Here is a 14,994-nt window from a genome sequence, read left to right on the forward strand (position 1 = left end):
ACGGTATTATATCGATAGTGGAGCGATATTCGTAATGCTCTGGCTGATCAACGTATGTCCTGATGTTTACAGCTTTCGAGTATACTTGAAAATAAAGCGATGCAGTGATAATGCGCTTATTGGTGTTTGCAATGAAACTTTAGAAAAAAAGAGGACAGCTGCCTGATGAACAGAATATGGAGAAGAAGACTGAGGGGAAGTGCAGTATCTGATTCGTTATATATAACTTACGTGACACCGCGGCAGAATTTGAAATGGTAGATCGACAGGACATAGTAAATTTCCTTCTTTGTTTTGAGGAAAACTTCACTTCAAAGTGCTGAAATTTACACATAGTATGTAATACGTATTACACATTGCATCCAGAGGGAAAAACTATGATGCGAAAGTTAGAATTAAACTTTTCAACAGAACTATTGTAGTCTCGCCGTTTTACTGAGACCGCTGAGTCATTCATTTAATAAGAATAACGCTGAATAATAAATCAATGTCTTTCGTGGTTTTTGTTTTATGCGCATTAGGTCATCATCCAAGGCAATAATTCTCTGTCTACCATTGCATCTCACAATGCTGGAGAAATCATCAACGGCTGTAAAGACTCAGATAACAGATTCAAACTTAAAGAAGCTTAGCAGCCCCAATTGCTTTACACTTGGCCACGCAACGGTCAGATCGTGACGTCATCAAACGCTACTCAAGATCGCAGAGTCGCGCCGGCGAGTATTATGGTGCTGTTTACTTAAATTAGCACTAAGGCATACGTAACTTCTTTAATTTCACTCCTCCTTCTTTTATGTTGTGTTTGGAGTAATTGAATTTCCATGGCCTCCTTGTACGTCCTAGTATAATAATGACTAGATCTTGATGAAACCATAGTATCGGAGGAACGAATTTCGTGGTACGTTGGTCCCAGCGCATGTTCGATTACTGCCAAGTTATCTGAGTTACCCAGATTTCAATTACTGTAGTGCTTTTAAGTCGGTTTATTTCCTATGTATACTTGACCGCAGTTGGATGGGATTTCATATACATCTGCTATGGTTACTGCCAGTCCCCCCTCCCCTAAGACGTTGGGTAGGGGAGTATGGCGGTAGTCATACTGCTGCTCTTCAGCCTAATCTTATTAAAAATTAATCACTTAGTTTTGTGCAGTTAAGCCTTATAAAAGAAAAGGTTTAAAATCGAATAAAAGACCATTCCTTTTCGTAATGTAGTTGTAAGAAACACAGATGGAAACTGTGTTGATGTAGGTGACCGCATTGTTTCTTACAAGTGCATGGAGGTCATCTCCTAGCATGTAGGGGTACGAAAGGAGTATGGAGGCATGAACGGGAATACAAATGGATCATTACGTCTGGGAGGGGGTCGACATTGAGCTAATAAGTATCTGAACAGGAAAAAACAGTGGTCAGATGATTGGTGGGGTGGGTTTTGGAGCTTTAATATGGGGAAGTGGAGCGATGGCTATAACTGGTAGATGAATAAATGTCAGCATGAACTCTGGGTTAGGGAGAGGTGACGTGTCATGTTTCTTTGGTGTAGGACATGGGTAGTGTGGAGGTGGGAGGAGGGGTTGTGGCATGTTGGTGTACACCCAGCAGCAGTCAGGAATTGGAGAGATACTGGGGTTTTGATCTTTAAGCTTACAGGATATACAGGATCTGCGAAAATGTTCAAGGTATTTGAGGATAGGGCAAGTTTTAACTAGCTAGTACAGGATGCCTATAGGACAGAGATGATGGATACGAAAGGTGTGGTAGAGTCCATGGTTCTCAAAGAATTGTGAAGAGTGATACAATTTAGGTATCAAGAACTAAGCTACTTTGGCAAAGATAAGAATGCACTGGACTAGGCTTTTGTAGGTGTGGAGGATGCGGGAGGAATGTAATCTCCATATACATGTTCTCAGTAATTTTAACTGCTGTCTGTTTCTTGGATGGTTAGTAGATGGTGGCGCCAGAGGAGTTTGCAGGCGGTGGTTGGTCCAGTATGTTTCCTTATGTGTTAGTGAGCTAAATGGGTGGTGGAATTATGGGTTTGGCGTAAAATTTCTGACAGCGTTGTTGCATGGAAAGACTACTCGGCAGAGTAGTGGACACGCATCACTCCAGTATAGCAACTGACGTGCAGAACCCACCACTGCGTATCAACTGTCGAGCTCTGTAGTTACAGGGCGTGGAAAGATCAGAGAGGTGCGAGGCGAGACTGACCCCTTGCGGACTTGCAGGGTGGCGGGATGTTCTGCGCCTCGTAGAAGGCGGGCAGCCCGTAGTCGGTGACCTTGAGCACCCAGCGCGCGTCGATGACGCAGTTCCGCGACGTGAGGTAGCCGTGCACGCGCACCGGCGTCGTGTGCAGGTAGCGCATGCCCTGCAACACAGCACACACACACGTCTACGTTACCAAGTGCTGCTAACATCCGTTGTACCCATTGTGCGTGACGAACTGCATCTGCCATTTAAATTACTGGTTTATGTAAGTATAATGTACAACCAGACACCTTTTGAACTTGATGCGACACCTTTTGAATTTGATACGATTATTGTACTTTTAACTAGTTTTCGAGCCACCACAGGCTCAACATTAGGTAGTGTGTTACAGCAAGATTATAGTATGGATCATGGGCAGCTAGACGTGGTACTGGCGGAAATATGGAAACTATGCTAACATAAAAACCATTCAGTTTCGTAAACATTTTGTTAACTAAATTCCCGTTGTTTCCGTCACCACTAAGACCCTAATGTCTAACTGCACATGGTCCAGGAAATAATGCTCCTGTAACACCTCAATCTGACGTTGAGCCTGCAGTTGCTCAGCATCTTATTAATAGCACAATAAATCTTATCAAATTCGAAAAGCAATTAGTTGCACATTATACCTAAATAAACCTCCAATGGCAGTAATGTCAACGACACAAAAATTAAACTAGAAATGGCCACAAAAAACACTCTGAACACTTCAGTAAACGCTATATTTGCAAGGACACCTCTGTAGAGAAAAATACTAGCGGTAACCATGAATTCTGTATTATGAGATCGAGAAAATAAAGTTACGGAATTTACGTTTTGCTTGTTTGCAGCTACATATCAGCAGTCTTGGTGCACAATGACATTCGTGCGCTACAGTACCGTAGCACGTCCCTAGAAGAGTCAGCAGACGAATTTCTTTGTGTCCCACGTGGCGTCATCTCTCAATGAGTGTGCCGACTTGAGTCTTCGCGAAATCTCATTTTATTCTATGAAAATTTCTGAAACAAGGTGAGAGTGAAGTGAGGAAGGTCTGAGAAGCAATGTATATACAGGGTGTTTCAAAAATGACCGGTATATTTGAAACGGCAATGAAAACTAAACGAGCAGCGATAGAAATACGCCGTTTGTTGCAATATGCTTGGGACAACAGTACATTTTCAGGCGGACAAACTTTCGAAATTACAGTAGTTACAATTTTCAACAACAGATGGCGCTGCAAGTGATGTGAAAGATATAGAAGACAACGCAGTCTGTGGGTGCGCCATTCTGTACGTCGTCTTTCTGCTGTAAGCGTGTGCTGTTCACAACGTGCAAGTGTGCTGTAGACAACATGGTTTATTCCTTAGAACAGAGGATTTTTCTGGTGTTGGAATTCCACCGCCTAGAACACAGTGTTGTTGCAACAAGACGAAGTTTTCAACGGAGGTTTAATGTAACCAAAGGACCGAAAAACGATACAATAAAGGATCTGTTTGAAAAATTTCAACGGACTGGGAACGTGACAGATGAACGTGCTGGAAAGGTAGGGCGACCGCATACAGCAACCACAGAGGGCAACGCGCAGCTAGTGCAGCAGGTGATCCAACAGCGGCCTCGGGTTTCTGTTCGCCGTGTTGCAGCTGCGGTCCAAATGACACCAACGTCCACGTATCGTCTCATGCGCCACAGTTTACACCTCTATCCATACAAACTTCAAACGTGGCAACCCCTCGGCGCCGCTACCATTGCTGCACGAGAGACATTCGCTAACGATATAGTGCACAGGATTGATGACGGCGATATGCATGTGGGCAGCATTTGGTTTACTGACGAAGCTTATTTTTACCTGGACGGCTTCGTCAATAAACAGAACTGGCGCATATGGGGAACCGAAAAGCCCCATGTTGCAGTCCCATCGTCCCTGCATCCTCAAAAAGTACTGGTCTGGGCCGCCATTTCTTCCAAAGGAATCATTGGCCCATTTTTCAGATCCGAAACGATTACTGCATCACGCTATCTGGACATTCTTCGTGAATTTGTGGCGGTACAAACTGCCTTAGACGACACTGCGAACACCTCGTGGTTTATGCAAGATGGTGCCCGGCCACATCGCACGGCCGACGTCTTTAATTTCCTGAATGAATATTTCGATGATCGCTTTGGGCTATCTGAAACATACAGGAGGCGGCGTGGATTGGCCTCCCTATTCGCCAGACATGAACCCCTGTGACTTCTTTCTGTGGGGACACTTGAAAGACCAGGTGTACCGCCAGAATCCAGAAACAATTGAACAGCTGAAGCAGTACATCTCATCTGCATGTGAAGCCATTCCGCCAGACACGTTGTCAAGGGTTTCGGGTAATTTCATTCAGAGACTACGCCATATTATTGCTACGCATGGTGGATATGTGGAAAATATCGTACTATAGTGTTTCCCAGACCGCAGCGCCATCTGTTGTTAAAAATTGTAACTACTGTAATTTCGAAAGTTTGTCTGCCTGAAAATGTACTGTTGTCCCAAGCATATTGCAACAAACGGTGTATTTCTATCGCTGCTCGTTTAGTTTTTATTGCCGTTTCAATTATACCGGTCATTTTTGAAACACCCTGTAAGTACAACCAGCAAAGAAAATACACCAGAGATAGGAGTCGTCAGGCGCATTTCCTCTGGCGTTTGGATAGATAGTTGCAATTACGTTTTTCCATTGTGTAGCTGGAGTCAACCTAAATAAATATTGCTCACCATATCTTTCCTGCCATGCTCAGTATCAACAGAAAGCGTAGGATTGTTCCCTATTACAAACAAAACTATTTTTAAATCGGAATTTTGCGCGCTCATTCCGTATAGCGCTCGCAAATGCGTCTAGTGCGACATTAGTACCATTGATACGTATTAACAGGGAGAGTAAAACACGAATAACAAACAGTAATCCAGCAGCGGCTCAGTAGCACTGCACGCTTAGCGGTAGCAGGCCAGGGCAGTGCTATAGCTGCTGGAGTCCCGGTCATTCTTCGAGTTTGTAAGTAGGCTGTTTATGTTTTCTCTATGTAAGTAGGCTGTTTAGGTTTTTTTATTGGTAACGCCACCTCTGTATGAAAATCACTGGCTGTGCTGTGGGCAGTCTGTGTCTGCTTTGCATTGTTGTAATACTCGCCATTGTAGTGTTGGGCAGCTGGATGTGAACAGCGCGTAGCGTTGCGCAGTTGGAGGTGAGCCGCAAGCAGTGATGGATGTGGGGAGAGAGATGGCGGAGTTTTGTAATTTTTCATGAACTGATATATTTATATATGATGATATTAAGGTAAATACATTATTTGTTCTCTACTAATATCTTTCATTTGCTAACTATCCCTATCAGTAGTTAGTGCCTTCCATAGTTTGAATCTTTTATTTAGCTGGCAGTAGTGGCGCTCGCTATATTGCAGTAGCTTGAGCAGCGAAGATTTTTGTGAGGTAAGTGATTTGTGAAAGGTATAGTTTAATGTTAGTCAGGGCCATTCTTTTGTAGGGAATTTTGAAAGTCAGATTGCGTTGCGCTAACAAAATATTGTGTGTCAGTTTAAGCACAGTCTTGTATAATTGTTCAAAGGGGACGTTTCATATGTCGACCCTTAGCCGAGGATACCTCACTGGAATCTTCTGATTTTTTTGTTGTAGTTTGTGTAATTAGTGTAGATTTTGTTTATTGCTAGCGCGTAATTGTAGAGAAAATCTCCTTTGTAGTTGCAGTCTTTCATTGTTGTACAGTAAAACAGTTGTGGCATGCATGTAGATTTGCACCAAGTATTTCGCAGCTGCGCTTGCAGTTAACTAGATATTATTTTCAGTGCTATGTTAATGTGTTCTCTTATTTTTGATCTTCAAATTGTGTTTTTCTGTGTTGTCGTGTGAAATACTGTGACAATAATGGCGTGTGAAAAACGTAATACTAGGCTCCAAAGTAAACTGAGAAATGACAGTGAAAATGAAAGCAGTGTGTTAGCGCCACCGAGTAATGAATTAACTGATGTTCAAAGTAGTAATTTGGTAATTGCGCATAGGGAAATGGAGCGGGCGGCAAACAATGGTGTAGACAGTGAAACAGGTAGTGAACAGGGAAGCGTTATCGATCAATTGGTCGGCAACAGCTCGCCTCAGGAATCGGGAATGACAGAACACAATATTGCAAATACTGTAGATTCAGGTTTTGCGTCCTCACCGTTTTCTCAAATAAGTCAAGACACATTTTCAGCTTGTCAAAATGTGAATGTTGCCGGTGCAAATGCACTGCCGAAAAGAGTAGAGGAACAGATTCCAGACACTAATGCATTGTTATTACAACTAATGCAACAAATGGAACAAAATCAGAGACAAACACAGCAAAAGCTGCAAAAGTTAGACACATTGGAACAAAATCAGAGACAAACACAGCAACAGTTAGACACAGTGGAACAAAATCTCAAAAAGTTAGACACAGTGGAACAAAATCTTAAAAAGTTAGACTCATTGGAACAAACACTTGAACAAACACGTGAAGATTTAACTACTGAGTTACATAACATTGAATCGAAATGTCAAAAAGTCTGTAATGACGTAAAAACACAAATTTGTGAGCATTTTCAACCTATTTTTTCGCGGCATGAAAATGCATTACAGAATCACGAAGCAGCCATAAAAGAACTGCAAATTATTGTTCATGAAAATCATGAGACCTTGCAAGCTAAATTTGACTCAGTTGCATCTACCGATTCGGTTACGCAACTTGCAAAAACTCAGGAGAACTTTAAGGACACAGTAGATACTCTGAAACTTCGTTCAGAAAAACACACTGAAGAAATAAGTACACTATCGGAGAAAGTAGCCGAACTTTCGGATCAGGTCACTAACTTATCTACAAAGGTAGATGATGATCTGAATGACACAAGACCCGTAGCCTTCACTGACACAGAAGAGTATGAACAAATAAGAAAATTCAAACAAAATCAGAATCAAATTAATACACAACACCAAAGAGAAATCCGGGAAGTACAAGATCAGCTGACACAGGTAATACAAGAATTACGTATTTCAGAGGACACTCGCGCCCCAATAAGGGAAGAGGGACATAGAAATACGGAACAGCCGCAAAATAATAACACAGGGCATTTCGGTAATTATGAAAGAAATTGGCAAGGTACACCGAATTTTGAGATGGAACGGCCGACACGACCTAACAATGACCAATATGCGACTCGCCGACATGACGATTTTGACTATAAGCTGTTCATTACTACACGTAAATTCAAAACATTTAAGAATTCTGGCAACGACATTCATCCACAAGCATGGCTCCATCAATTTTCTCATTGTTTTCCTCCCAACTGGTCATTGGAGCACAGATTAGAATTTATGTGTGGCTACTTAGAGAATGAACCAGCTGTAAGAATGCGATCGGTCATTCACGATTGCCACAGTGAAGGAGAATTTTACCATGCCTTCCTCTCAGCATATTGGTCGCAAGCTACTCAAGACCGTGTAAAACATGGCATCATAATGATGAAACATTTCGAACAATCTGAATTCTCCAGTCTTGTGAAATATTTTGAAGACATGTTGCACAAGAATCAGTACCTGTCAAACCCATACAGCCCCTCAGAACTCATCCGCATTTGCTTAATCAAATTACCTGAACATTTACGACATATTATTTTGGCAGGACGTTGCAAAGACGACATTGAAGCTTTTCAGGGACTGTTACAAGAACTGGAAAGTGACACTGACAATCGCGGAACACAGGAGCACAACAATTACAGATCACATCAGTCGCAATTCCGCGATGAAAGAAATAATAACTGGACGCGACAAGGCTATTCTCACAACGCAAATCGTGACCAAAATAGACACCACCCGTACGACAACCGTTGGCAGAGTAATAATAGTTACAGAGAAAGATCGCATTTCCGTAGTAATGACTATCACAGAGACAATCAGAGAAACAGACAATATGGGAACCAAAACAAGTATTATCAAGGGAGGCAGAATAACTTCAGACGCAACAGTTCGGCGCAGAGCTACGATTCAGGGAGAAATTCTCCACCACATGACCGACAAACAAGAAACTATGTAAACTACCGACAAAACGACAGACGTGAATTTCATCAGAACTGGCGGGATTCTAACAGAGCTGGGCCCTCTCGGCAAGGCGAATTTGTAGAAGTTAGGTCTCCAAATCCCAATAACGAGGCGCGGCAACAAAGAAACAGACAATGACTCGCACCGCAGGCAGCCACCTGCGCCTGCTGGGTCCGAGAAAAATAACATAAGACGCTAGCCTTGAGAAAAATTTTAGCATTCTTTACCGACGTATACCGCATGACAATCGCATTCGAGTTCAAACTCTGAGTACTATGAAGAGTAAAGGATTTCACCACACTTCACATACAAAACCGTTTATTGAAAGATAATCTGCTTTTTAACTTAGTCTTTGTCATAAAATTTTTCGCTTCACATTACTAATATGCTTTGTCAGACTTAGAAACTGTTACCATGCAACAATGTTTGAAGTTAAATATCCAGCCAAGAACCAAGAGAAATTATTTAAACAGAAATTACGAATGCATTGTTATTGCGAACAGACGACACAGTGTAATTGTGTGTGTACATTCTTGCTTGTTAGTTGCACGATTAGAGCATTTACCAGTACTGCTAATGAGATTTTAATGCAACATTTTGGTTTACTTGAAAATACATTCCGGATTTAAAGTACTTTCTGTGAGATACCAGATGAGACAATAGTTAGTTTATGTGACAGCTACACGATTTTATCACGACGCTACTAATGAGTGACAATTTACAATGTTGCTTTTGCGGTGTATCTGTTTTATATCTGCACAGTTTTTCTGAATTCTTCTGGAAAGTAAAACAGGTTTTAGTAGTAACTTTTGTGGTATAGCAACAATGAGACAGCCTTTTTTGTGGCACAACAATACGTTACTGTACAGTACTTTCTTCATCACGCCAATAAGCGTAATAACTAAGACATTTATATGCAAAGCATTTCACTTTTGTGTATTATGAGGTAAGTACATTGACTTCTGCAGAACTTAGCTTTCGGAGGACGATAACTACGACACTTCCACAGGTATTATGTTGCAACAAGACGTACATTTAGCGCTACAGGACACGCATTTGAGTGATTAATTTTGTACTTAAAACATTTATTTTTTAAAGATATTTGAAGTACAATGATACAAAGGTTTTCCGTGATACATTTCATTCCGTTGCTGTAATCTGTAACACCTGAGGATATAATTACATTAATCCTCAGGGGGGTACATGCTTACTTTGTGTACCATGTGTGTGGCAACCACAAGGAACCCTAGCTAATATGGTATTTGCTTATACAACTTTACACATCGGTACCATATTTCTCTAACACAGAATTACACAGCTATCTGATTATTTGACAGAGAAACAAACATTCTTTTTACTACATCAGTGACACATGTTTACGCAATACACAGTTGGGTAACTTCACACTTATGAAACTGTATTTTGTCTGTACTTTGAGAAACGCTCATATTTTTCGGAATCATTGTGATACTATGAGAGCTTTGAATGACGTATTTCGTAATGGAGCATGATTTTAAAGTACGTTTGAGGTAGATGACACTATTGAAATGAGCAGAGAATTTTTTTAGGCTCAGAAATTATTGGAGGAAGTTACGACGATTTTGAGATTTGACTGAGGTGTTATGATGTTATTATTACGACGACGATGTATATTATGTTGTTGAGGAATGTTTATTATGCTACGTATTTCTCACGATGAAATATTGAAGAAGTGTCGACGAATATGTATATGTATAATGAGGTAAGGAATAATGAGTAGTGTTTAGGGACTCTGATTTATGAAAAGGATGTTGGAAACCAAGAAACGTACTTTAAGAGTTATGAAATGTGTGACTGTATCACAATGCTGACGAATATTTTTTTTTGGACACTTATATTTATAGGATTTTGTTTCTACAGATTTGCAACGCTAATTCTTGACCTGTGAAATATTTTTAAATGAGACTGCAACGGTAGCAGAATCTCCTGTCGTAAATATTTCCGTACGAAAGTTAAGTGACCACCTGCACGTAATGCGTCGCGGGCACCCAGCTGTGTCAGACGCCTGGAGAAAAAGCCATTATTGCGAGCCCTTTTCAGCGGCACAGGTAGAAAAAAAAAAAGGGGACGTGGGACGTGTCAAACACCTGGAGAACAAGCCATTAGGGTGTGCCTTTCATCGCTAATGCGACACCCTCGTTACTTGAAAACATATGATTACTCGCACTTTGTGCTAATTACTGAAATGCGTATGAATTGATGGGAAATATTCGTACATCTGCACACCTGATTATGACAAGCGTCTTTCTATGAGAGTTGAGAGAATTTCTACTAACTTATGAAATGTCACATGACTACTGAATGATATTTCTATGCTTTGCTTTTCATAGTTGCTTATTTCATTTGATATCTGGTTTCCAGCTGTGTTGCAGCATTGCTTTTATAAAATGAAATGCATTTGCTAATGTGAACACTTTCTGTCAACAGATCTATTAAATAATTATTTTATGATCCACATTCTTTAAAAAAGGAGCACTTGGAATGGAGAGAACAATAAGAAGGAACTAGTAACTGCATTCATAATTTTCTTTTCAAGTAATAGGTAACTTTTTGGTAGAATAACTTCTTGTGGTGCACCACTTTAATTACATAGACATTAAGATGTGAATATACATTTCCCTTATCTGCATTGTTGTTTACTGTAATATTTTTTCTGCTTGCGCTGTGTCATGTTTCAGTATAAGTTGCTGCTGTTTGCCAGGCATAGTGTTATTGAATTTGACTTTTGCTCATTTATGCTGCTAGCTTTGCCAATTTGCATTTTTTTGCATTGCTGTTTGTGTTGATTTGTTATGTGATGCTGCATTGCCTCGTCCCTTAGTTTAGCATCTGAGCTCAGTAGATTTAAGTTAGCTTAAGAGGGGGTAGCCTCTAAGAGAATGAGTTGCGATGAATTGGAAGAAATGCATTGAGAAAACAGGTTTAGGTAGGATTTTCTTGGAAATAAATGTTGAGGTAAGAAATGTGTGAACATATAAATACAGAAAGCATGCTTAGATAGAATTTTTTTTGGTGGAAACAGAGGATGAAATAAGAGGAAAGATATATGAAGTTTTGGGTTGGACTGCAGTACCAAATGTTACACTGAAAACGAACCCTGTCCTTTCCTATTGGTGTTATCCCACTATGTGTTTGTGTACCCTTGAGTATTTGTTTTCTTCCTGTCTCTGTGTACTGTTTCATAGAATTTTTTTTCTCTTCTAATACTAAGCTATATTCACTATGAGGAGGAATACTGTTATCCTCAAATATAAGTTGCATTAATAATATGTTATTTTCTTTGTAAAGTTGTTTACAATTCTGTTCTGTTTCAATGTTCATGTGTGAAATTAATGTTTCGAAAACTATTCTCATTATTTTATGTGTGTACTTATGTCACTATTTTTGTAACACTGACGTATATGTCTATTTCTATTCTTTTGTAAAGCCTGTGTTACTGCAATTGTTATCTATATTGCTATGTTTTTAATGATGTATTTTGTACCTTTGTTATTGTATTCTTCTGTTATAAAATTGTAATTGTCACCAATTCATGATATTATTAACTTGTAAGTTCCATTTCACTGCACACGTTTCTGTTGGTCATAGTATATGGACAATATGTGAGAAGTTGGGACTGTTAGTGTTTGCACGTGTGTTACTAATTCAGCAAGGGACTGGATAACAGCATTGCTTGTTCTAAGGACAATTCCAAAAACTTTGTGAGTGCACAAGTGGTGGTTTATGGACTTGCTATATTCTCCGCAAGACTCTTCAATGGTGAATGTGCACCTGCACAATCGCAACAGATGGCTGCTGGCCATCTCTACAAGGACTACAGTGGGTCTGCACCTCTGGTGGCCCACCAATACCATTATCTCTACAAGGACTACAGTGGGTCTACATCTTTGATGATCCATCAATACCATTATTTCTACAGGGACTGCAGTGGGTCTGCACCTCTGGTGGCCCACCAATACCGTAATCTCTACCAGGACTACAGTGGGTCTGCTCTGTGATGACCTACCAATGTTCTTCAAAACGTCGAATGACTCTGCTGTGGGTTTGCTATGTTGTGGCCCATTATCTGTCAGCATATCAAGAGTCAGCACTGTCTTTCCATTGGAAGGACAACACTACTTCTTCAAGACTGCATGGAAATCCACTACTTCTATGTGCATTTTCTTTTACTGCTTGGACTTTGAGAAAAACTCTGCATTTTTACTGTGATGAACAATGTGGACTGTCTTTATGGACTGTGAGAAATTTTGATCTTTTGACCAACATAATATTAATAAGTGTGTGCATTTTATATCTTTGTTACTGTAATTGTGAAAAATTTTTGTCAAATCTGTATTGGCCAGTGCCCAACACCATTTGTAAAAATTTTTGTGGGGAGCATGGGGGCTATGTAAGTAGGCTGTTTATGTTTTCTCTATGTAAGTAGGCTGTTTAGGTTTTTTTATTGGTAACGCCACCTCTGTATGAAAATCACTGGCTGTGCTGTGGGCAGTCTGTGTCTGCTTTGCATTGTTGTAATACTCGCCATTGTAGTGTTGGGCAGCTGGATGTGAACAGCGCGTAGCGTTGCGCAGTTGGAGGTGAGCCGCAAGCAGTGATGGATGTGGGGAGAGAGATGGCGGAGTTTTGTAATTTTTCATGAACTGATATATTTATATATGATGATATTAAGGTAAATACATTATTTGTTCTCTACTAATATCTTTCATTTGCTAACTATCCCTATCAGTAGTTAGTGCCTTCCATAGTTTGAATCTTTTATTTAGCTGGCAGTAGTGGCGCTCGCTATATTGCAGTAGCTTGAGCAGCGAAGATTTTTGTGAGGTAAGTGATTTGTGAAAGGTATAGTTTAATGTTAGTCAGGGCCATTCTTTTGTAGGGAATTTTGAAAGTCAGATTGCGTTGCGCTAACAAAATATTGTGTGTCAGTTTAAGCACAGTCTTGTATAATTGTTCAAAGGGGAAGTTTCAAGTTTTACTGCCCCTGTTAATACGTATCAACAGTACGAATACCGCAGTAGACTAATTTTGGAGCGCTCCATATAATGGCCACCTAAAGTTCCGATTTAAAAATCGCTTTGCTCATAACAAGAAACAAAACGATGCTTTCCGTCGACAATGGGCGCCACATGAAACATGTGATAAGCACTATTTGTCTGGCCTAACTCCAGCTAACCAATACAAAAACGAAATTCTATATATCTGCTTTAACACCAGAAAAAATGCATCTAACGATTGTTAGGACAGACACTCTCTGTAATAGGACGGGAAATATCGCATGCTATCAAGCCACAGAAACGCATTAAAACAAACCATCATGTACACTTCCATTTTCATAGTTAATGTAGCTTCAGAAATAAAACAAAATCCACTGCAGATGATAGACAGATGTGGAAACATGTTTCGACACAAACTACCAAAATGAAGTACATTGTGGTTTGCTGAAGGTGGGGTTTCAGTAACCCAGAACTGCAGTATTTGTAAGAATGATAAATTACTGAAAGGACGGTAAGTTCGAAGTGGCAGACGAATTGGTGATTCAATAAGCCGGACAACCGTTTATATCGTAAAGAAATTTCTATAAAAAATCTTAGCGTACTTTGTCGCAAATCCGATTTACGAGAGCTGTTCAACAAAGAATGATCATTTTTTTTGACAACATAGCTTTACTCATCCTCATAATTTTGATAGTCCTTCTCAAAGTAGTCTCCCATGAATGCAATGAACTTGTCCCAGCGTTTCTGCCAGTCTTTAAATACATGCTGGAAACCATTTTTTGAGAGGGCCTTCAAAATCGCCTTCGCAGCCTTCACCACTGATTCCGATGATCGATAATGCCTCCCATAAAGGCGTTTCTTCATATTAGGGAATAGAAAAAAAAGTCACATGGGGCTAAATCCGGACTTTGGGGGACGGGGGGGGGGGGGGAGGAGCGGTGAGAGATGCACTTCACGTTGATTTTTGCAAGATATTCAGTAACAACACTGGCAATATGCGGCCGCGCATTATCGTGGTGCAGCATCCAGCCTGCTTCACGGAAATCTGGTCTCTTGCACCTGATATGGACTTGCAATATTTTCAGAACATCCCTGTAGTATTGTCCAGTTACTGATGTCTGTGCAGGTACAACATGCTGATAAGCCATTCCATGAATATCAAAGAATGAGATGACTATAAATTTCCCAGCAGAAGCAACCACTTTTGCTTTTTTGGGGGTTGGTGATAAAGGAGATTTCCACACTGAGCTTTGTTGTTTGCTCTCAGGATAAAGATGATGTAGCCAAGTTTCTTCAGTGATTACATGTGATAGAAACTCCGGCTCTTCCTCTAACATCAACTTTAACTGCATGCAGACCTGCACGCGAATGTCTTTTTGTTCGACAGTCTTGGAACCTATCGTGCACAAACACGTATCATGTGTAAATTTTGTCACTAACATGTGGGTGGCACCCAATGAAATGGTCAGTATCTCAGAAAGTTATCTTAAGGTAATTCTTCGATCCTCTCTCACAATGACAGCGGCAGTGCTGATGTTTTCTCCCGTAAAAACATTAACTGGAGCACGGGTCCAACTTCCTTTGGAATTGTCTCCCCTCTTTAAACATTTTAAACCACTTTCGGGCTGTGCTGTAGGGA

General features: G+C 40.4%; 1 protein-coding gene across 1 annotated transcript in view; it reads right to left on the reverse strand.

Annotated features, from left to right (window-relative positions):
- LOC126456025 (retinal guanylyl cyclase 2) overlaps positions 1-14,994 on the reverse strand; it is a 337,992-nt gene that overhangs the window by 240,657 nt on the left and 82,341 nt on the right. The window contains 1 exon segment of the mRNA XM_050091780.1: positions 2,211-2,370. Within this exon segment, the coding sequence (XP_049947737.1) occupies positions 2,211-2,370 (160 nt within the window).

This window comes from Schistocerca serialis, chromosome 2, assembly GCF_023864345.2.
Source record: "Schistocerca serialis cubense isolate TAMUIC-IGC-003099 chromosome 2, iqSchSeri2.2, whole genome shotgun sequence".
Classification (NCBI taxonomy): Eukaryota; Metazoa; Arthropoda; class Insecta; order Orthoptera; family Acrididae; genus Schistocerca; species Schistocerca serialis.